Source organism: Meriones unguiculatus, chromosome 7, assembly GCF_030254825.1.
Source record: "Meriones unguiculatus strain TT.TT164.6M chromosome 7, Bangor_MerUng_6.1, whole genome shotgun sequence".
Lineage (NCBI taxonomy): Eukaryota > Metazoa > Chordata > Mammalia > Rodentia > Muridae > Meriones > Meriones unguiculatus.
The window spans coordinates 18756085-18779221 of NC_083355.1; the positions used below are offsets into that span (position 1 = coordinate 18756085).

At 43.6% G+C, this 23137-nt stretch overlaps 1 protein-coding gene across 3 annotated transcripts; it reads left to right on the top strand.

Annotated features, from left to right (window-relative positions):
• The first annotated feature begins 156 nt into the window (after window positions 1–156).
• Window positions 157–20394, top strand: Gjc1 (gap junction protein gamma 1). Of its 3 annotated transcripts, none has more exons than XM_021631847.2 (3): window positions 157–355; window positions 17188–17263; window positions 18778–20394. In XM_021631847.2, exon 3 carries the CDS (start codon window positions 18798–18800, stop codon window positions 19986–19988), a length of 1191 nt encoding a protein of 396 aa, XP_021487522.1. In that variant the 5' UTR covers window positions 157–355; window positions 17188–17263; window positions 18778–18797; the 3' UTR covers window positions 19989–20394. The 3 variants fall into 3 exon arrangements, with proteins under 3 accessions (XP_021487522.1, XP_060242596.1, XP_021487523.1); XM_060386613.1 differs by lacking the exon at window positions 157–355 and adding an exon at window positions 650–816; XM_021631848.2 differs by lacking the exon at window positions 157–355 and adding an exon at window positions 698–906.
• Window positions 20395–23137: the final 2743 nt, after the last annotated feature.

Consider the following 23137-nt stretch of genomic DNA (forward strand, 5'->3'; position numbering starts at 1 on the left):
GGCAGCCTCGATCAGGGGAAATCCCTGTCCATGCACATTTAAAAAACAAAAAAACAAAAAAAAGGTCTTGTAATTGGGACCCTGCTGGACTGCAAGGAGTTAAGAGGAAATGGCCTATTAGGGTCTTGCTAATCAGAGAAATCCAGGACCTCAAAACTCTGTAGAACGCCTGTAAAAGACCACGATTCCACCAGGCGGGGATGGTTGACCGGCGAGGCCGCGGAGGTTCTCCCAGTAACTGCAGAGCAGAACCTAGACCGGCCATGAGCATCCCGAGAGCCGCTGGACCAAGGCCCTCCTGACCTGGCGCCCGAGATAACGGCGGAGCTCCGCGGCGCGACCCGGGAAAAGTCAGGTGAGGCGTGTCTCCATCACGCCGCGGGCGGCCGGCTCCTCCGGGCAGCACGCCGCGGGGCAGGGGCCCGCTCCGCGCCGAGCCAGCCGCCCACCGGGGGGGGGGGGTCCCCCGGGCAAGGGGTCCGCGCGCCCCCGCCTACGGGACCCGCCCGGGAGCGCGCGCGCGCGGCCGGCCACGGAAAGTTGGCGCCGGCGCGGGGCCGCGCGCTCCGGGCGCCCCCTCCCAGCCGAGGCGCACGTGCCGCCGCGCCCCCGCTCCCAGGCCGAGACGGGACGCCCCCACCCCCACCGCGGCACGCACTGCGCAGGCGCCTCCCCGCGGGTCCCGGCGGCGGGAGCGGGAGAGGGAGGCGGCGGGCGCGGCGGGAGCGGCTTCAGCCTCAGGCTGAGGGGCCGAGGCGAAGGAGGCGGCGGCGGCGGCGGCGGCGGTGGCGGCGCGGCGGCGGCGAGGCGGCGAAGGTGATGGCGACGCGGGGCCCATGAGGCGGCGGCCGGCGGGACGGGCCGAGGCCCGGCGGAGGAGGCGGCTTCGGGGGCGCCCACCGCCGGGTGAGCGGCGGCTTGAGGCGGGGACCCGGGCCGGGCGCGGCCGGGCGAACTCTGAGGCGCCTCGGAAGCGGCGGCGGCGGCGGCGGAGGGGGCGGCGACGGCGGGCCGGGCTCCCCGGAGCGGCGGGGCGGGAAGGGGCTCCCGCCGAGGGCTTCCCGCCGAGCCCCGAGGGGCGTCGCCGCCCGCGTCCCGCCGCCGCCCTCGGCGCGCCCGCCCTCTTTGTCCCCGGGCGCGCGGTTCCCAAATTGGGAGGGAAACGGCCCGGGCGGGCCGGGGGCGGGCGGCGGCGCTCCCCGCAACTCCTCGGGGCGGTTGGGGACCCGGCCGGGCCGGCGCCGGGCGGCCTTGGTCTTTGTCTGGCGACCGCGGCCGCTCGTCGGCGCCGCGCTGCGGGGCCCGGCGGGTCCTCCGCCCCCTCGGAGGCTTTTCCCGGAGCTTCGGTCCGGGCGCTGCGGAGCGGGAGAGGGGCCGGCGGGAGGACCCGGCTCGCCGCCTCTCGCTTGGATCCCTTGTCTTTACTTGAGATGAGTTTCTCCTCACTTCGTGAAACTTTGAGAGTTCTGCCGTCTCTCTCTCTCTCTTTTTTTTTTTTAATTGTTCTACGTTGAGTCTCCAGATTGAAAAAATAGAGAGGAGGCGCGTATGCTGCGATTGGGCTGGCTGCAGCATTTGAAGTTTCGAGTTGAAAAGATTTACGTGGCTGGGGTTTAGAATTTGGGGGTTCCTCCCCCGCAACACCTTTTGCGATTATTTGGGATTGCTTTTCTCTTGCCCAGTGGGTGAGTTTCGGTTTTTATCACTTGAAACTATTTTTGTTTTTGGTCCTCGGGGACTGGCAGTGCCACAGATTTCATTTGTGTTCGTGCTTGATTTTGTTCTCATCAGCAGTAGGTGCAATCGAGGAAATCGAGGTAGACATAGTTCTGGATAAGACGCTTGTGTGTGTCCTAAGTGTAAAAGTTACTGTTTTGGTTGTGCGCCCTTCCAAGTGGATATATGTGAAAGCACTGTGCAAAGCTGTGCAAACGAAAGGTTCTAATTCTCTGTTAGGCAGAAGTCAGTTTGTCTTGTACATGAATATCTGGAGGGAGAGAATTAATAATGTAATTTTGGAATCAAAGTCTTTGCCCTGTAAACAGTTTGTAGGTGTTTTTCAGAGCAAGGATGCAAAACAAAGAGAAACAATAAGTAATTGCTTAGCTCCTAACTAAATTGATTGTGAGTTTTTGTTAAATTTGCAAATTTCGTTTGGGTTGGATTTATTTGCAGTTACTTTGAGTTTCTCAAGGGCTGTGTCATGGCAGAAAGAAACCAGAACAAACTCTTCTGGGTAAAGGGTAAAAAGCTTTGTAGAGCAGTCAGTTACACCAGATCTTCGGTGCAGAGTACTGTAGGCAAAGGGCGTTTTGGAGAGAAAACAGGAATTATAAATTTTGTAGAAGTGTCCTGGTTTGTAACGGTCTCAAACCTTGGCAAAGGTTTATCTTGCAGACCTGTGGAATGTGTTTACCCAAAGGGTTTCCTACAACAATGAGATAATTTCATTAAAGAAAAAGAACTACTTTTTGAAGCAGGGTTATCATTGTGTAGTATGGGTTGATTTGGAACTTGGTATGCAGCCCAGGGAGGCTTTGAATTCCAGTTCCTTTTGCCCTACCCTCCAGAATGAAGGGGTTACAGGTGTGTACCACCGCAGGTGGCTCATTCAGAAAACATTTTTGTGGTCCTGGAGACAGTATGAAGGCCTTGACATATGCTAAGTATGTCTTCTGTCACTGAGCTATACCCTCAGCCCCAGCAACCTTTTCCCCCATTAAGTACTTGCACAGCACAGAGCTAGGTATTAAAGAAACAAAGATGAGTACCATCCTTTTTATTCCCTCTTAATGTTTTTAACGTGCAAAAAAAAAAAGTTCAGCAATCCGGAAATTATCTAAAATCCTTGAAAACATGTACAAACTTTTAGAATCTAGAACTATAGAAATGGAATAAACTTCACCTGCTGTTCTTATCCTCTACTCGTTCTATGGCTTGTGTCTTTGTGGGACCTACCTAACTGGCTGTTACTGAATTAATTGTAACCTCACAATGACTTGTAACATACCTTTTGAGGATGTTTGGAGTTAAGTGGAGTTAGATTCTATTTTTAGGGAATTCCTTTTGACTCATTCTTGGACCTGGGATTCCTAATTGCCCATCCAGAGAAGGTATTTATGTGGACTTAGATTCCGTCCTAAAGTACTCTCCTCCGGGTTTTTGGTTCTGCTCCAACTCCTCCTCAGGTCGTCTCTGATGCTGGCCCTGTCTTTACCTGATGGTCTTAGTCTTCCTGTCCTCTCACTCTAAACATACCCATGCTCTGTTTTTTTGTTGTTGTGTTTTTGAGACAGGCTCTTATTGGTTGTGAACTCATGGCAGTCCTGTCCCTTTCTACCCTTGCGCTGGTAGAATTAGAATTGCTGGTGTATGCCACTGTGCCCCATTAGTGTATATGCATTGCTGGAGATGGAGCTTATATCTTACATGCTGGGGAAGCACTCTGCTAACTGAGCTGCACCTCCAGCTTGTTTTTATAGTTGTCTCTCTGGTCCTTGCTAGAGATTGAACCCCGGGCATGCTGGACAAACAGTCTGCTGCCGAGCTACAGCCCTAGCCCTGCTCAGACTTTATTTATTTATTTATTTATTTATTTATTTTGGAGACAGGGTTTCTCTGTATCCTTGGCAGTCTTGGAACTCGCCCTGTAGCCCAGGCTGGCCTCAAACTCACAGAGAGATCCATATGTCTTTGCCTCCCAAGTGCTGGGATTAAAGGTGTGCACCACCACTGCCCCAGTATACATTTTTTCTTGCTCTGTATATCCTTGTTGTACTTACTTCACGAAAATTTAAAGCTCACCAGGAGTCTTTGCAATCACTACATCTGTTTCCTTTACCTCAGAACCAACTCTTTCCTTTACTCTTGTCAAGAAACCTTCCAGGGTAGAGAGATGGCTCAGTGGTTAAGAACACTTACTTGTTCTTTCAGAGGACATGTGTTCAATTCCCAGTGCCGACTGGCAGTTTGCAATCATCCATAACTCCAGCTCCACAGTATCGTTACACTATCTTCTGACCTTGCAAGCACCGACTGCACAAGTGGTGCACAGATACACATATGAGCATTTTGCTCATACACATAAAAAGGAAAGAAACCTATTTCCTCTTTCTAGGTTCGCCTAGGGACTAAAAATACAACACTCTTCTAGCAATTATGCTTTATTTGTATTATGTTTATGTCACCAGTAGACTGCATAGTGTGCTCTGTAATATTTACGGTAATGTCTTATTTTTAATATCTTAGTACCCTCAGCACCTACCTTATAATTAGTTCATTTATGTATTCAGCAATTTTTTCTTTGTAGTCTTTGGTGTAGTAAAATACTTCTGATAAAGCTTTAGTGCATCTGCGAGTGTTGTTATTACATATTGTATATTCCTTTCTTGTTTTCTTCTCCTGCACACCCTGAGATACAGTCTCTTATACAGCCCGGGTTGACCTCAGAACTCGTCTGCATGCCTTAACCTCAAGTGTTAGGATTATAGGCATGTGCCCCTGGCTTATATATTGTCTTTGTATGTTAGTGGTCTCATATATGGATATAGTGCTGTTTCATTACGGTTTGTTTGTTTAAATATTTATTTTTAATTGGACATGTGGCCCTTGCCTTTAATTCTGGCACTTTGGAAGGCAGAGGCAAGTGAATCTGTGAGTTCAAGGATAGCCAGGGCTTCTAGTGAGACCTTGTCGCAACATAACAGGGCTAAAGAGATGGCCTGGGGCTTAAGAGCACTGGCTGGTAATAATGGACTAAACCTCTGAAATGTAAGCAAGTCCCAGTTAAATACTTTTATAAGAGTTGTCATGGTCATGGTGTCTCTTCAACAGCAATAGAATTCTAAGGAATGGTGGAGAATTCTCAACTTAGAAAAAAATGAATTGTGTATATGAAGCCATTTTGCATCCTGTTGTACTTTTTTTTTAAATTTTTCGTCAATTACACTTTATTCATTCTGCATCCCCCCATAAGTCCCTCCCTCCTCCCCTCCCAATCCCACCCTCCCTCCTCCCTCTGCATGCATGCCACTCCCCAAGTCCACTGATAGGGGAGGTTCTCCTCTCCTTTCTGATCTTAGTCTATCAGTTCACATCAAAAGTGGCCGCATTGTCCTCTACTATGGCCTGGTAAGGCTGCTCCCCCCCAGGGGGAGGTGATCAAAGAGCAGGCCAATCAGATTATGTCAGAGGCAGTCCCTCTTCATATTACTATGTAACCCAATTGGATTCTGAACTGCCCTGGGCTACCATCCTGTTGTACTTAAACCTAGAATATAAAGGCAGAAAATATGTCACTATTGAAGATAGTACCTGAGAAAACTTAGTATGTATGATTTATGGTTTGCGCCTGAGGTGTTCCCCAAAGCATGAGTTGAAGGCTTTGGTCTGTAGCTGATGGAGCTGTTGGGAAGTTATAGAAGCTTTAGGAGGTGACAGTGTGCCTTTGGGGGTGTACTTTGACCTTGGTCCAGAGTAATGGCACCAAATGACCCTGGGCTGAAACTGATAGCATAAGCAAAAGCCATCCTTCCTTCTTTTTTGGTTTATCTTTGTTATTCTTTGTCATTGAGAGCTGATGATGCAATAGGTTACAAAGCTTTTTCTCTCTTTTCATTTTGGGTGTTTGGAGGCAGGGTTTCAAACTTACCTTGTAGCTGAGCATAGCTAGCCCTGAATTCCTGACCCTCCTGTCTCAATCTCCCAGGTGCTGGCGTTCCAGGTGTGCACCACGTCCTGTTAGAATAAATAGCTTTATTATTTGAACCACAGCAGAACTCTCAACAGTTAGGAGCTTTGTTTTTAGCTGCTTTTTATGTTTTTCATGGGGAAACTTAACCCTCCCCCCACCTTTGGAGGTTTGAAATTGTGTATATAATGAGCATAATTTCTTAAGATAGGAAAAAGAAAAAGGAGATCCGTGCTTAGAGTACTGTTCTTAAACTCTAAAGCTTATCTCAAAGCCTTAGAGTGACATTTTGTTGTTTTAAAAGTGTGTCTAGGGCTATCATACTAATACTACAGAGTAGGTCCATTGAGCTTATACTGAATCTCATGACATGCTGTTATTTCAACAAAAGAACCCTTGATATGAAAAAAGTGATTAGAAGATGAAAATTGTATAACATTCATGTTGCAGATAGACTTTTAATGAAACTTGTAATTGAAACTGCCTTTTTTTTTTTTAAGCTGTATGTGAGTGGAGGGATGAAACCCTGAACCTCCTGTGTGCTATGCAAGTGCTCTGCTCTCCAGATCTACATCCCCAGCCTTGTTTTAATCCGTTTTTCAAATAAAAGAAAACTTCCAGATACTCACTGTCGGATGAGAATCAGCAAAGAATAATGGCAGCCACTGTGATTTTCAGGGACTGTTGGGCCGAGTGTGGTGGCACAGACCTGTAATCTCAGCAGTCATTCTTGGCTGCACAGAAAGTTTGAGGCCGGCCTGGACTATGTGAAACACTGTCTACACAACACAAAGGAATATTAGGTGTGATAAGTTCCCTTTTTATAATTAAAATTAAATTGTGTGTGTGTGGTCTATGCCATGTGCACAGATGAAGGTCAGAGGACAACTTTTGGGAGTTGTTTTTCTCTTAACCCTGTTGATGCAGGGTCTTTCTTGGTGTTCTACTGTGCAACATACCCCAGAATCACCTCCTTTGAGCATCTGGACTCTGTTTCCACCTGCCGTCTCCATTGTAGGCATGCTGGAATTACAGGTATATGCCACCATGGGTTCTCACAGGCTTGTGCTACTCGCTCAAGATGGCTACTCCCTGAGCATCTTGTTGGTTCCTGATGTTTTATAATTTACCTCCATGTTGGTCACCTGAGTCTGTTTAATTTGTGAAAATTCATGAAGGTAGTGTGCTTGAATTTTTGTTTCCTTTCCCCTCCCTGTTGCTGGAATTAAACGTAGGGCCTTGTGCATGCTAAGGCAAGTGCTCTACCATTGAGCTACTCAGCCCTATTTCTTCATCTTACCATATTTTATTCTTGAGTAAATTTACCAAAAAGTTTAAATTGTGTATAAAAGTGGAGGTTGAAGATTTTTTTTAAAAAATGCCAAGGGGGCTGGGAGAGACAGCTCAGTGGTTAAGAGCAGTGGCTGCACTTCCCGATTATGCATCCACGTGACTGTCTATAACTTCAGTTCCAGGGGATCCAACAACCTCGCACACACATACAAGCAGGCAGAACCCTAGTGTACATAAAATAAAAATAAAACATTTTTTTAAAAAAGTCTTTCTGTTAAAAAAAAATATGCCAAGCTGGCTGGTGGTGCTCACTGCTTTAATCTCAGTACTTGGGAGGCAGAGGCAGGCAGAGCTCTGTAAGTTCGAGGCCAGCCTGATAGGCTCTCACAGCTGGAACCAAGCTGGAACTAAGAAACCCTCTTTAGGTGGTACCTCTATTCTCCATCTGTGTAGGCCTTGCCTTGAATTATCTAACTGATATCCAAAGAGCTAAAATGTTAAAAAGCTCTATTGAGAAATAATTGAAATTTTACATGTCACTCATTTTCTTTTAATACTCTCATCTTATGTGTATGAGCTGAAGCTCCAGCCCACTCACTTAAAGCACACAGAAGGGGCTATAGAGATGGCTTTACAGTTCAGAGCACTGACTGCTTTTCCTGAGGACCCAAGTTCGATCCCAGCACTCACATGTGACTCAGCCATCTGTGACTGCTTGCAGAGGACCCGATGCCCTCCTTATTATGACCTCAGCAGTTACCAAGGCTCATATGTGGTACACAGACAAAAATGCAGGCAAAAGACCCTTGCTTACACATTAAAAAGAAGGATGTTTCTAGTGCACAACGATATATAGCCAACACTAGGGTTAATTTGAGAATATTTTTGTCCATCTAAGAAGAATGTTAATATCCTAAAGTAAGCATCCCCCCCCCACAGACTTCGACAACCACTAATCTACTTTCAGACTAATTACAGATGTTTGAATTTGTCTAGATATTTTTGAATTTTATGTAGATAATTGTAGATATTTGAATTTTATGTTTTGTGCCATTAAAAAAAATTGTAAGACAAGCATGATAGCACAAGCTGATAAACCGAGAACTTGGATAGCTGTGATAGAATCGTAACTTCCAAGCTATGGCATGCCTAGCAGGTGTCTGTCTCAAGTAATATTTCTGGGGTAATATTACAATATTACTGATGCTATATTTGTAGTAACATGAATGTAGAAATACTACAATAATACTACAAATGTAGTATTACTGATCAAAAGACAGTGTTTTAGAATTTTTTTCATGGAAAGAGTAGTTTTTGGGGAGAAGGTCTCTGTATAAACCAAGCATTCTTGGCTGAACAGATGGTTGTCCTGCCTCTACCTCAAGTGTGCCACTATGCCTAGCAGTATTTCAGTTCTTGATAAATATTGCTCAGATGTCTTCATACGAGATCGCCCTTGCCATAGAACTTCCACAAACCTAGTGATATTGGAAACACATTTATTTGACATGTGTATTTTCCAAGACCGAACATTGTTTAGAATTCTCTATGTGATGCAGGCATAGGCTGTTTTAGACGTGGAGACCACTGCTGTCCTTTTTGAATGAAGACAGCCCTACTTACGAGGCGTTGTGGGTGAATGTGCTATCCCATACTTTTCCAGCTGGTTCCTGAATGTTCTTGAATTCAAGCAGAATGGCTCTTTGCCAGTGTAAATTGGCACTTCAGCCCACAATGGTGTGTTTTATTTCCTTGTTGGTTGATGGAGCCAGCATTTCAGATGCCTCTCTTTTCAGGAGTTTTTATAATCTGATTCATGATAAATTGTATTTTGTGTTTCTCAAATGTTTTTCATAGCCAGGAACAGTTTTAAAAACAAGTTGTTTTCATGTTTATGCCACATAAGATTACTGTTTGCCAGTTAGCTGCCATAATTCTTTTTCTTAGAAATTGTCACCAGCTAGTTATTAGGCATCTATTATCACTGATGTGCAATTAACTTCCACTTAAAACGTTCCAGTTAAACAAAACTTCATTGTAAACCCTTTAATTGATTCCTTGTCTGCACAATAAAGCATACTCATTCAGGGATGTGAGTCACTAGTGGCAGTTCTTAATGGATTGCTCAGCTCTTGGTCTGGATGCCTGGATCGTTAGTCCATACCTTGGGATTATGGTGAGCCTGTCTTGAATTTTTTAAATTTAGTTCTAGCACAGATTTTCTGGACTGACTGGGAAATGTCTTTCTGAAAATTTGACATCGTGTTATTGTTAATGTCACCACTGCTACTTTGCTTCCTTCCTGACCCTGAAGTGCTGAATTCTACGTAATTTTTCAGTTGTTTTATGAATTCTATTGTGCCATAGATAATAGTAAGCAACGTGAACCATAGAACTCAATTAGTTTGATATTCTCCATTTATGTCAGAATTGGGAATGTGGAAAGAGGAGTGAAGAGATGGCTCAGTGGTGAAGGGCACTACTTGTTCTTGCAGAGGACCGAGTTCATTCAGCTCCTAGCCACCTGGAACTCTAGCTCCAGGGACATTTGAGACCTCTGGCCTTAGTGGATGCCTGCACTTGTGTGTGTGTTCATATGTATGTGTATGTTCTCCAACACACACAACACACACACAATTAAAAGTAAAATCCTAAAGAAAATGTACAAAGAAAGACCTCATTCCTGAAGCATGTGGATCACATTCCGAATCACTGTCATTGGCTCCTAGTCCATTCTTGCTCAGTTTCACAAAATTTAGGGTTAGGAATTAGTCACTTATGGCTGGAGAGATGGGTCATCCCTTAAAGGCGAGGCTAACAACAAAAAAAAATGTGAAATGTAAGAGTTCGGTTCCTGGCACCCACAGCTGTCTCTCCAGCCAGAGGTGGGGGTGGGGATCAGTTATTTAGTTGATCGTAGATTTTGTTTTTATTTAGAAAAGAAATTATGATTTTAAAGTATGGACTGCCAGGCTAAGGCTGTCGTTGGTAGAGTTCTCAGATGACATATACCCACCAAGCCCTTGGGTTCTGTACCCAGTGGCACATGAAACTCTTGGGTGACATAGCTGTAATTAATTCCAGCACTTGGGAGGTAGAATTGGGAGGATCCGAAATTCATCCTTAACTATACATTGAGTCTCAGGTCTGGAATACTTGTGACTTTTTCTGAAAAAAGAGGAAGTATCAAAGATAGATGGTCAGGCAGAAGTAAATAATAATAAGAAGAATAAGAATAATAAGAATAATAATAGAGAACTTGACAAAAGAACAATGGAAATTAATACAAGCCTTGAACTTTTAAAAAGGTTTTTGGTTGTGGTGATGTTTTCGAGACAGGGTTTCTTTGTGTAGCTCTGGCTGTCCTAGAACTTACTTTGTAGACCAGGCTGACCTTGAACTCAAAGATCCGCCTGCCACTGCCTCCCAAGTGCTGGGATTAAAGGCCTGTCCTGCCTGCTAATTTTTGTTGTTTTTTTGAGACAGTGTCACCAGGTTGCTCTTGCTGACATTGAACGCACAGAATCTTTTGCTTCCTCTGTGTTGGATTAAAGGCTCACACCACACTCACCCCAGGAAAAGTGCTCATATGAATGAAATCAGGAGTATGTCCGTTTCCGGCCTGCTTGAGATGCATGTGTGCCCGTGTTTCATGTATTAATATTTATTATGAATAGTATTCCTTTTTTTCTTTTTGAATAAGATCTCATCTAGTCCAGGCTGGCCTTGAATGTGCTGCATAGCCAAGACTCCTGCTGATGGCCTTGGTGTCTTTTCCAGATGAGCTGTTGGAAGGAGACTATTGTGAACATTCATGTATAGTAAAACTCTTAACAACGTAGAGTTTTAGAATGTCTGAATATATAGCAAAATTGTTTTTCCTTGAAATTTTTAGGTTATTTAAGTGTGGTAGCATACAATTTTAATCCCAGCACTCAGAAGGAAGAGACAGATGGATCTTTGTGATTTCAAAGCCAGCCTGTTCTACATAGTGGGTTCCAGGCTAACCAGGGCTGCATAATGAGAACCAGTCTCAAAAATAACTAACAAGAAATACTTTCCTTATTATTGTCAGCGTCCTTTGTTTGACTTTCTTGATGTGAAGCCTGTGTTGGATCGCTCGTCTCTGAAGTTGTAGCTATTATTTGTAGTATATATCTAGTAAGGATCACATTTTCCTGTAAGTGGTAATTTGTTATTAGTCACATAATATTGTCAACTAGTATGAATTGTGACTATTGTCAACTAGTATGAATTGGTGTTAGAGTCTGGATTTTGATTTTGTATTTTTTAAGTGTTCTAAAGCTTTGTTCTGTGTTTATTTGAGTTTTGAAAACAGTTTGGTTCTTAGCTTGCATCTAGGCTTGGGTCTGAGCATGCTCAGAGCTTCTGGTCTAAATCCATCTTGGCCTCCTTTGAGCACTCTGATGTCCTGTGTCATGTCAAAGTTATCCCACTTCTTTGGTAGCTTATTCACACATGAACAATTCCGTGCTGAAGATGGAGCCTTCTGTAGACATCCAGGGCCTGTTCTATGCAGTGTGCTCTTTTCCACATTCTGGTGGTGTGCCCTAGGAGTTCCTCCTGCTTCTGCCTATCTGGGCTGTCTCCTCAACCCAGTGAATCTGCTAGGCTTTTGTGTATTTCTTTCTCCTTGCTCTGGAAACCCTCCACTTAGTGTAGATAATTAGAAGTCTCATGTTGTTTCTCTCCTCTGTAATGTATTGTCTATTATTTAAGGAGTGAATAACTATTGTTTTACTGATTCCCCCCCACCCCAGTGTTAATTAAGATATACAAAGATACAGACAGGATTGTGTTCTATCCGATTGCCTCGAACTAATGGTCTTCTTGCTTTGGCAGCCTGAGTGCTGTGATTTGTAAACTTGCTACCATGCCTAGTCTGTCTGACTTTATTTTTAATTCTGTGTGTATATGTGTGTCTCCTTGGGTTTGTACATGTAATCTGGAGATACAGGTGGTCATGAAATAATCTGATGTGGGTGCTGGGAATTGAACTCAGGTTCTCTACAAGAACACAATATGCTGTTAACTGTTGAACCATTGTTTAAGCCCCCATCTGATTTTTATTTTATTTTAAAATTAATTTTATTTGCTTATTTTTATATAGTTATTTGTCTACATGTATGTCTTTGTTCTGTATGCATGTCTGATACCTGAAGCCAGAGGCCAGAAGAAGGCATTGGCTCTCCTGGGACTAGAGTAACAGGTGGTTATGAGCCACCATGTGGCTAATGGGAATTGAACTCGGGTCCTCTGGAAGAGCAGCCAGAACTGTTAATTGTGTAAGTACACATATGCGCGCACACATGTACACACACACACTCACACACACCTGGCTTTTAAATAGAAGAAAGCCAAGAAGCAGGGTGTAGTGGTTCACACTTGTGATCTCAACACTCAGGAGACTCAATCAGTAGGATTCCTGAGAGCTCAGGCAACCTAGATTACAAAGTGAGACTCTTCTTACAAAAAGAAAAGAGAAAGATGCAGCACTGTAGTTACTGCTCAGCCCACTGTTCCTTGAACTTTTTTCAGTAAACTTTATTTTATTCTAGGGGTAGGGAGAGGAAGCTGAGCTTGGTGATTCTTGGCTGTGTAGTCTTAGCACTCAGAAGACAGAGGTAGGATTGTCACAAGTTCAAGGACAGCTTGGCCTAAACAGTAAGGTCTGAGCTAGCCAGGGCTAACTAACACAGAGATGGTGAAATTAAAAACAATAACAACAAAAAACACCCTATGTAGATAAATAAATAGAGAAAGTTGATCACATTTCTATGTCTTGGCTTTTTTTCTCAAACAAATATGAGAGCCTCTGAAAATCTGGGGTTGGGCTGGGATCAAATGTTTTAAGGTACAGGTTTTAAAGAGCCAGAGCCAAAATCTCAGGAAAACAAACTAATGGGTTTCTGAAAGTTTTGAACAAAGATTAGAAACTGAAACTTGAAATTAAAAATGGTTAACTTCTATCCTGACACTAGAGTCTGTACAGCATCCTGTCTTCTGTGTAAGCCATCCACAATCAAAGGTCACTGCCTTATGAGATTACTTACTTTCTCCTTTCTTTTCTTTTTTTTTTTTTTTTTTTTTTTTTCTAAATAGGTTTTCCTTGTGTAGCCCTGACTGTGCTGGAACTGGCTGTGAAAACCAGGCTGGCCTTGAACCCATAGAGGTCTATCTGTCTCTACTGGGATTAAAGGAGTAGATTGCTTACTCTGTTTTTGAGACAGACTGATGAGTCCTGCAGGGGCTGCGCATGCCTGTAATCCCAGCACTCAGGGAGGCAGAGGCTGGCGGATCTCTGTGAGATTGAGGCCATCCTGGTCTACAAAGGGAGTCCAGGACAGCCAAGGCTACACAGAGAAACCCTGTCTAAAAAAAAGAGAAAGAGACAGCAATGAAATGGAAATCAAGAAGTATAAAAGGTAACCAAAGGTATAAAGCCAGTACTGGAGAAATTTATCTGTTCACTTGTTGATCAAATGTTTATTTAGCACTTAAAATGTATCTTCCTGGTCTAGATGCTGAGGTAAGTGTCTGGTGTTTGTCTTTTAGGGGCTCCCAGTCCAGTTGAGGTGACAAGATAAAAAGTTGAGGCCCTCATAATAATCTTGATAATGTGTTGGTGTGCCCCCAGTGCGGGCACAGCTCTCAGGGCTTGGTATGTGCACAGTTTGTATATCCCCCTCAACAGTTGTCTCAGGCTGCTGTGCCCAGACCGAATGTCCTAACTTCTCAATGTCCAGACAGAACCCTGCTCAGTGATTCTGTCCCTCCTGGTCACAGGGAGCCTTGCAGAGTTTTTGCTTTCTTTTTTTTTTCTTTTAAGCTTTAGGTTGGTTTATTCTACATTTAAGATCTTAAACTCTGAAATTTCCTGTTCTTAGCAAGTGAGTTTTTTGGTTTGTTTTTCTTTAGAGAAGCCAGTGTCTCTTTTTAAATATTCACATTGATAAAGACTGGAGGAAATAATGGAAAGCCAAAATATTTTAAGGGACTTTGGTTGTGGTTTTTGTGTGTGTGGGGTTTCTTTCAAAAGTTTTGTTTCATGTGTATGGATGCTTTGTATGTATGTATGTCAGTGTTCCCTGTGTGCCCAGTGACCAGGACACTAGACCGCATGGAACTGGAGCTTTACGGAAGGTTATGCACCGCCGTGTGGGTACTGTTGTTCTCTGCAGATGTCCTCAGCCTCTGAGCCATCTCTCCAGGCTATTTGTGTGGCCGTTTTTCTTAATGATACTGGTATATCTCACCTCTACAGGATTAAGAAGGATGAAATAATTTATGTGCATTATATCTATAGAGGACCAAATATCAAGATTTTCTTCTCAGACATTTTGGAGTCAAGAGCATAAACTGTAGGGAGACCTGCCCCAAAGGCTTCAGGGTGTAGATACAGGATGCTGTGATCCTATAAAAAACTTATGGAAAGTAAGGTTCAACAGTCTCTCCCATTCTTCTACTCTCCTTCCCAGGGTCTCAAGTATCTCAGGCTGGCTGTGAACTTGAACTTACTCCTGATTCTCCTGCTTCCATATCCCAAATGCCGAGTTGTAGGTGTGTGCCACCATGTCCCATTTATGTGGTATTGGGATCAGATCAGGGCTTTGTGTATGCTAGGCCTGCCAGCACTTTACCAACTGAGCCACAGCTCAGCACTTGGCCTGGTTCAGCATTTCTAAGCTTTCAGTTTTAACTAGTGTACAAGACTCAATTCTGGGTGTGTTAAAATGGCTGCTTCGTATCTTATACTTTCTTCCACCAAAAAAGGTTGGGTTATTTTCTGAAATGTGGATCTTTTGGGAAATATTTTCATAGCTATAAATTCTTAAGGTTACTCATTTGTTAGGCTGCAGAGGTGGCTCCTTGTTGCAGAAGCATGTAGATGTAAGTACTTATGTAAAAAGATGGACATTGGGGGCTGGAGAATTGGCTCAGCAGTTAATAGGGTGTACTATTCTTGCAGGGGACCTGAATTAGGTTCCTAGTACCCCTATCACTCAGCACTAGGGACCTCTGACTGCCTTTGGCTTTCACAGACATCCACACATATGTGTGCTACCACACACATGGTTAAAAATAATGAAAACAAATGAAAGACAAAAATTGGGCCGGTTGGTGGTGGCACATGCCTTTAATCCCAGTACTCAGCAGCAGAGGCAGGCAGATCTCTGTAAATTGGAGGCCAGCCTGGTCTACAGAGTTCCAGTACAGCTAGGGCTGCACACAGAAAAACCCTGTGTGTGTGTTGGGGGGGGATTTGCTGGGTGGTCCCAAGTTCAAGGCCAGCAAGGTCTATAGAGCTAGTTCCAGGACAGCCAAGGCTACAAGAAGAAACCCTGTTTCAAAAAACAAGACAAAATAAACAAAACCCCCCAAATTTGGCCAGGTGTGCTGGTGCATTTTTAATTCCAGCACTCAGGAGGCAGAGGTTGAGGGCCAATCTGTTCTAAAATAGCAAGTAGACAAGACAGCTACATAGTGGGACCCTGCTCCTGAACTTGCCTTGTCTTCCACTGGTTTGGCTTCTTGTGACAGCTTTTCACATGTAAATTTTGACATATGCTATGTCTATACCTCTTCTAATTTTTGTTGCATGAGTGTTTAATAAACCATTTTAGCTTTTTTCTATAATCCGATTCCCCCAATAGTTTAAAGCAACAATTGGGCTGAAGAGATGGCTTAGCAGTTAAAAAGCACTGGCTGTTCTTCCAGAGGACCTGGATTCAATTCCCAGTAGCACATGGCAGCTCACAACTGTCTGTAATTCCAGTTCCAGGGGATCTGACACCCTGACACAGACATACATGCAGGCGAAACACCAGTGGACAAAAAATGTTATTAAAACAACAACAGCAAAATCCTAAGTTCCACTTAAATTTACTATGAGCATTCAGGGGTTCTTTTTTTGTTTTTGGTTTTGAGACAGGGTCTTTTCTCTATCGACTAGCTGGCCTTAAATTCAGGGAGATGTGCTGCCTTTGCCTCCTGAGTGCTGAGCTTGAAGTTTATGTACCACTGGACCATGCCTCAGAAATTGTTTTAATTTTATTTGTTAAATAATCGAAGTAAAAAAAAGTTGGTGCCTTATGGATGACATTTGGCCCTAGCATTTCAGAGTTACAGAGTTTATTTACTTAATGGACAGTTATTTCTCCTCCATTGGTTTGTTTTGTTGTCTTGAAACAAGAGTCTCACTATGTAGCCTGCTAGCCTGGAATTCTCTGGAAACCAGTCTGGCCTCAAATTCACTTTATTTTGTTTTTAATCACAGTCCAGGTGTTTTTTCTCTCTGACTTTGTGAGCCTTTGGATGTGTAAATCACCTCCTGTGGAGAAGGGTGTCTCAGTAACTGAGCCAGCTGTTGGGTGTTTCAGCTGAACAGCTTGCTCCGCCTGGGCTACTCAAATCCCAAGGAGAAGTACTGGCTGCGACAGAGGCAGGGTTGTTTGGTGCCTGCTTTAACCTTGCCTGCTGCTGGTTTTATGTTTTGTTTTGTTTGCTGTAGTTGCCAAAGTTCTTTGGTGGCCTTTCCTGTTTCTTTTGAGTCAGGGTCTCACTTTTAGCTCTGGCTTGCCTGGAACTCTTAAGACATCTGCCTGCCTCTGCCCTCCTTCTTCCAAATGCTGGGAGTAAAGCTATACTCCACCATGCCCAGCAGCTTTGCATTTTCACAAATGACTCATTTTTCCTATTAGGCTTTCTTTTATTTTTAAATTAATTTTATTCATTTGTCTGCATGTATGTATGTATGTACGTACGTACTAGTACATAGCACACCTACCACTCTTTTCTGTTCCTGGTGCCTGCAATGGCCACAAGTGGTTGTTGGATTCCCTGGAACTGGAGTTACAGACAGTTGAGAGCCTCCAAGTAGGTGCTGGGAACTGAGCCCAGGTCCTCTGAAAGAGCAGCCAGTGATTTTTAACCACGAGTCATCTGTCCAGTCCCTATCAGGTTTTTGTAGAACCTTATGATTTAGAAACTTTCAGGTCACTGTTAATTTCTCCTGTCCCTTATTTTGGGAGGAGAAAACAGTGGTCAGGCCTGTTTCCATCTCATTCTGAGTGACTCCTGTAACACACAGAAAACTTTGTTTCTTCCTGAAAATGACACAGTAGTGATTTACTGTTTTCTGTGGGAGGAAGCTTATGACCCATTGTTTTCTTTTTTCTTTCCAGAGAGAATTTGGGAAAGTAACAAACAAAATATTGTGTCTGAAAGAAAGGTTTGGGTAACAGAAGTTCTGGATAACAGGTAAGTGTTTGACCTTACTTGGTGGTGGTGGTGATTTACCATAATCCGCAAGTGCAGTGGGAGAGGGAGGAGTTGAAAATTTACATGTACTTTGTGTCAAATATTACAATAAGAATTTAACATGTGAGTGACATGGATTCTAGATCTGAGTAGCTCAGAATAAATTACCCTTTAAAATGCTGTTTTTAAAGGTAGGTTGGTAACAAAAATGCTGTAATGCTGTAATATAATCCTAGCATTCCAAGGCTGAGGTGGGAAGTTCAGAGGTCAGCCTCAATTGAGGTAAACAACAATTGATCCTCTGTCTGAAAAACAAAAAACAAAAAATAAGAGCTGGGCATGGTGCACACCTGTCACCCCAGCACTCTGTAGTCTTTGTGAGTCTGAGGCTAGCTACATAGCAGATTCCAGGACAGAACTACATAGTAAGACCTTGTCTCAGAAAAACAAAAACAAAAATACTGTATTTTAGTGGGTTTGCAACTAGTTAGATTTGTTATTCTCATAGATCAGTTGAGCAAATATTTTTTTGCATGTACCATAAGGAAAAATATTTGTCGTAAGAGCATTGATTGTAGGCTTTAAAGTAAAACCAGGCAGCCAGGTGTGGTGATGAACGCCTGTAATCCCAGTGTTCAGGGAGGTAGATGCAGGCGGATCTCTAAGTTCGAGGCCAGCATGGACCATAAAGCGAGTCCAAGGCTACACAGAGAAACCCTGCCTGGAAAACAAAACAACAAAAAATAAAGGCAGGCTCTGCTGTGCCAGTGGCGTAGCAGGGAACTCTCCTTCCCTGGTTCCTTTCTCTTTTTAGTGTGCATCGTTGTCAGTTGTTTGAGGCTGTGTGTTACTTTTGAAGAAAAAAAAATTGAGACAGGCTCTCACTGTCTATCTCTGACTGTCCCAGGACAAATTTGTAGACCAGGCTAGTCTTGAACTCAGAGAGATACACTTGCCTCTGTCTCCCAAGTGCTGGGATTAAAGGGTGTGTTGCCAGTCTAGGCTTTCTTAATTACTTGAACACTTTGTCAGCTAAAACTTAAACCTTCTAGTAAACTGCTTCTTCATGATGAAGTCCAACCCAAGGGTATTTTTATGTTCTCAGTGGTAACTCTGACTGGACCAGAAAGCTACCCCAGTGCGTTATTTTGTTATGTGTATCGCACGACGATGTCCCATTACACATGAATATATGTAAACACAATGGCTGCAACCTGAGAAATAAATCTCAATGAACTAGGAAAGCAAACAAGACCGTCTATGTCCAGACGTGGAGTAAGGTGTGCTGTGTCACCTAAAGCTGTTAAGAGTGAGCTACAACTAAATTCTAATGTTTTTTCTACTATGAGTCTTCAAGTAAGTTACATTTCAGGGCTACAAAGTCCCTAGAAAAACTGTAAATTAAAATTTACATTGTTAGGGTTTGATTATTTGTTGGGGTTGGGCACCAAAAATAGAAAACTATTTGTAATGTTTGTTGATTTCCCCTGCTTGGACTTTTCCACTTCTGCCAGGACAAACCAGTTTCACCACCATGAGCTGGAGCTTCCTGACTCGACTGCTAGAGGAGATCCACAACCATTCGACATTTGTAGGGAAGATCTGGCTCACTGTGCTGATTGTCTTTCGAATTGTCCTAACTGCTGTAGGAGGAGAGTCCATTTATTACGATGAGCAAAGCAAATTTGTGTGCAACACCGAGCAGCCGGGCTGTGAGAATGTCTGCTATGATGCCTTTGCGCCGCTCTCCCACGTGCGCTTCTGGGTGTTCCAGATCATCCTGGTTGCAACCCCCTCTGTGATGTACCTGGGATATGCTATTCATAAGATCGCCAAAATGGAGCATGGTGAGGCAGACAAGAAAGCAGCTCGGAGCAAACCCTATGCCATGCGTTGGAAACAGCACCGGGCTCTGGAAGAAACAGAAGAGGACCATGAAGAGGATCCTATGATGTATCCAGAAATGGAGCTAGAAAGCGAAAAAGAAAATAAAGATCAGAGCCAGCCAAAACCTAAGCATGATGGCCGCCGTCGAATTCGGGAGGATGGGCTCATGAAAATCTATGTGCTGCAGCTGCTGGCCAGGACTGTGTTCGAGGTGGGCTTTCTGATAGGGCAGTATTTCCTGTATGGCTTCCAAGTCCACCCATTTTATGTGTGCAGCAGGCTTCCGTGCCCTCATAAGATAGACTGCTTTATTTCTAGACCTACTGAAAAGACCATCTTCCTTCTGATAATGTATGGTGTCACAGGCCTCTGCCTGTTGCTTAACATTTGGGAGATGCTTCATTTAGGGTTTGGGACCATTCGAGACTCACTAAACAGTAAAAGGAGGGAACTTGACGATCCGGGTGCTTATAATTATCCTTTCACTTGGAATACACCATCTGCTCCCCCTGGCTATAACATTGCTGTCAAACCAGATCAAATCCAGTACACCGAGCTGTCCAACGCCAAGATTGCCTACAAGCAGAACAAAGCCAATATCGCCCAGGAACAGCAGTATGGCAGCCAGGAAGAGCACCTCCCTGCTGATCTGGAGACTCTGCAGCGGGAGATCAGAATGGCTCAGGAGCGCTTGGATCTAGCAATCCAGGCCTACCATCACCAGAACAATCCCCATGGTCCTCGGGAAAAGAAGGCCAAAGTGGGGTCCAAATCTGGGTCCAACAAAAGCAGTGTTAGTAGCAAATCAGGGGATGGGAAGACCTCAGTCTGGATTTAATCTTGGTTGGGCTTAAAACTTGGGTTTTCATAGTTTATGGTAAGCAGCGACTCGCTGAATAATGACTTCCATTGAGTAAACATTTGGCTCTGGTTATCTTCAGGGATGCTGCTGGCTCACGATCCAAACTCAGGGGACTCTGAAGGTGGAGCTGGGATGAGTGGGGAGAGGGAAACAGTGTTCCCAGGCACATGTTCTCAGCAATAATGCAGTTGCAGAACCTTACGTTTGTGTCTTCCGGATCCAGAGAAGAACAGACATATTTAAATCATTCTTGTTGAACAGTTTTTGTATGTACGGTATTATGGTACATTTTTTTTTAGTATGATAACTTTTTTTTGTATTTGTACATTGGACTGCTGTAGTTATACTTTTTTATATTAAAGGAAAAAATTCTTGTAAATAATGCCTGTTAAAGGCTAGTGTTCTTACTTTGTTTAGCAAATGTTACCTTGTGATTAGACCTCTAGGAGATGGTACACTTAATAAAAGTGCCTCTTGGGTTTCAGAAAAGATTTAAGATATGTAGGGAAACTGAGGGAGAAATACCAGTCTTTGAGTCTTTGGAAGAAGATCCTTACCAGAAAGAGGCTGAGATCTTTCTTCCACCTGAGGAATCTTGGAGTCTCCTTCCTGTGACTGAGTTGTGGCCATTCTTGGCAGATATTTTCAGAGGAAATAAATGATTCACTTCGAATTCCCTTTAAACACCCAGCATGGCTGCTATGTGCTTACATGGTGTGTCTCTGACTTACGTTCTTTTAAAAAACTGATAAGCCAAGACGTCCTGGTCCGGCACACACCAATGAGCATGATAGCGCTGTGGTCTGAGCTGCTGCTCCCAGGAAGCAGAAGCACGTGCGACACCTGAGAATGAACTGTAGGAAGCTGGGAAGCGGTCCCTCTTGCCCTGAGTCTCTGTCTATAAAGCCAACTGGTTTATGGAAAAGCTGGTCATGAATCTTTTCTATATTTGTTAACATTAAAAATAGAAACAAAAATTCTCAGATTAAGAGCACTCAAAGCTGGGCTGGAGAGATGGCTCATAGGTTAAGAGCACTGGCTGTGCTTCCAAAGGTCCTGAGTTCAATTCCCAGCAACCACGTGGTAGCTCACAACCATCTATAATGAGATCTTGTCTCCTCTTCTGGAATGCAGGCACACATGCAGGCAGAATACTGTATAAATAATAAATAAATCTTTAAAAACAAAACAAAACCAAACTCAGTTACTTGTACTGAAATGGCAAGAGGCCTAAATCCAGATGCTTTATTTTAATAGTTTGCTGTAAAATGTATATGGTTTGCCATGTCTGCCATTGGAAGTTTCTGTCTGAATGGCTACTCTTCTACTCTTCGAGATGAGTTCAGTATCTACTTCCTATTAGCATATATATATATTTGTTAATGGCAAGGATGAATGTTCATGAAGCTAGTAATTTGCAGTGTTTTCTTGCCATCTTCAATCTTACACCACATTGGAGAGCTTTGCTCTCGTCAGGCTCATGTTTGTCTTGAAGTGCTGAGTCTACATAGAACTTGGTGAGGTGAGTAGAACTTTATGTCCAGCAGCAAGCGTTTTCTGTGGGTGTCTTGCTCTTTCTAATAGAAAGCTTCTGCAAGCCACCTCTAATTTTGAAATTTTGGAAGTACTATGTTTTGCTTTCTTAAATCTGAAGTGCTGCCAGGTAGTAGTTGTCGCGTGCAATCCTTCGCCGATAAGGAAGACGCGGCAACCGAAGATTTGTCCAGCAGAATCTTTATTGTAGAGCTCTTGTAGGTAGATGGAGAAGGACCCCAAACCCCAAGCGCGCTCTGCTTAAATAGCCTGCAGGGCGGCGTGCTCGTCTGTGATTGGTGCTCTGCACAATACCCAATTAGCATGTGTTCTCTGATAGGGAGAGCACTCAAATCCGTATTAGCATCCTGTGGCGCATGCGCTGCTGCAAGATACAGCACTGACAAGAAGAACCAGGAAACAGGAAGCCAGCGCCATCTTGTAATGGCGAATGCGGCTCCCGACAAGTAGTGTGCAAGCCTTTAATCCTAGCACTCTGGAGGCAGAGGCAGGCAGATCTCTGTGAGTTTTAGGCCAGCTTGGTCAACAAAGTAAGTTCCAGGACAGCCATGGCTTCACGATGAAACCCTGTCTTGAAAAAAAAAATTAAAAAAAAAAAATCTGAAATGCCAGTTCTCTGTTATTTAGAGCTCTGGACAGTACCCAGTGTTTGCTCATTTGCCTTTGCTGTTGCCCTTCCCTTCCCTCCCCAAACCCATTTTATCCTCTAGATGTTTGTTTATGTACATTTGCTTTTTAAAAGATCTTTAAACTTTAGCCTAGTTTAAAGGTTCATTGTCTCTGACCTTTTTAGCAGGTGGAGCTAAAAGGGAACTTTTCAGAAAATAATATATTTTTACATATCATGAGAAATTAATAGTTAAACAGTCCTTTCAAACCAGTTGATTAATAGGGCAATGCATATAATTTTAATAAGACTGGCAAGATTTTAACCACCTAAGTCTAGCTAAGATAACCCCCAGTTCTTGCCCTGCTGGCAGATGTCTTCACTGAAGGACAGAAAATGCACACCACACTCCCAGCCATCTACCCAGAGCCTAAGGGAGAGCAGAGTGGCCTGCCTGTGGAAAGGTTGGGAATTGGAGTGATAAGGGAAGGGGTCAAGCAGAAATGCCAGAAAGAACCAGGCAAAGGCATTTGGTGCCAGGAGCATCCATTGGTTTCTAACAATGCCCCAGTGCTTCATCTTGACTCATTAAGATGAGAATGGTTTTTTGTTGTTGCTGTTTTGATTTGGTTTTGTTTTTTAATTTTAAATTTTTTTTGGTCTAGCCAATTCTTCAGGTTCTCAGAATCTATAGAAACTTATTCTAGGTCACATCCTTATGTGCATACGCTGTAAAAGGTTATTTTTACCCTCTTGCTAAAGTTTTAATCTTGACAAGGATTTCCCAACTCCCGATGCCTTAGCATATTTCTTCCAGATTTTGAACACAGATTTTGCAAAATACAATATTTACCCCTCATGACATGATCCTGGGGCTGGATAGAACCGTCAGCAGTTAAGAGCACTGGCTACAAAACCAGTAAAACCAAAAAAACAAAAAAAAAAGAAGAAGAAAAACAGGGCT

Excerpts from the sequence above, each read along its gene's own strand:
- Gjc1 (XM_021631847.2), top strand. The coding sequence starts at position 18,798 with ATGAGCTGGAGCTTCCTGACTCGACTGCTAGAGGAGATCCACAACCAT.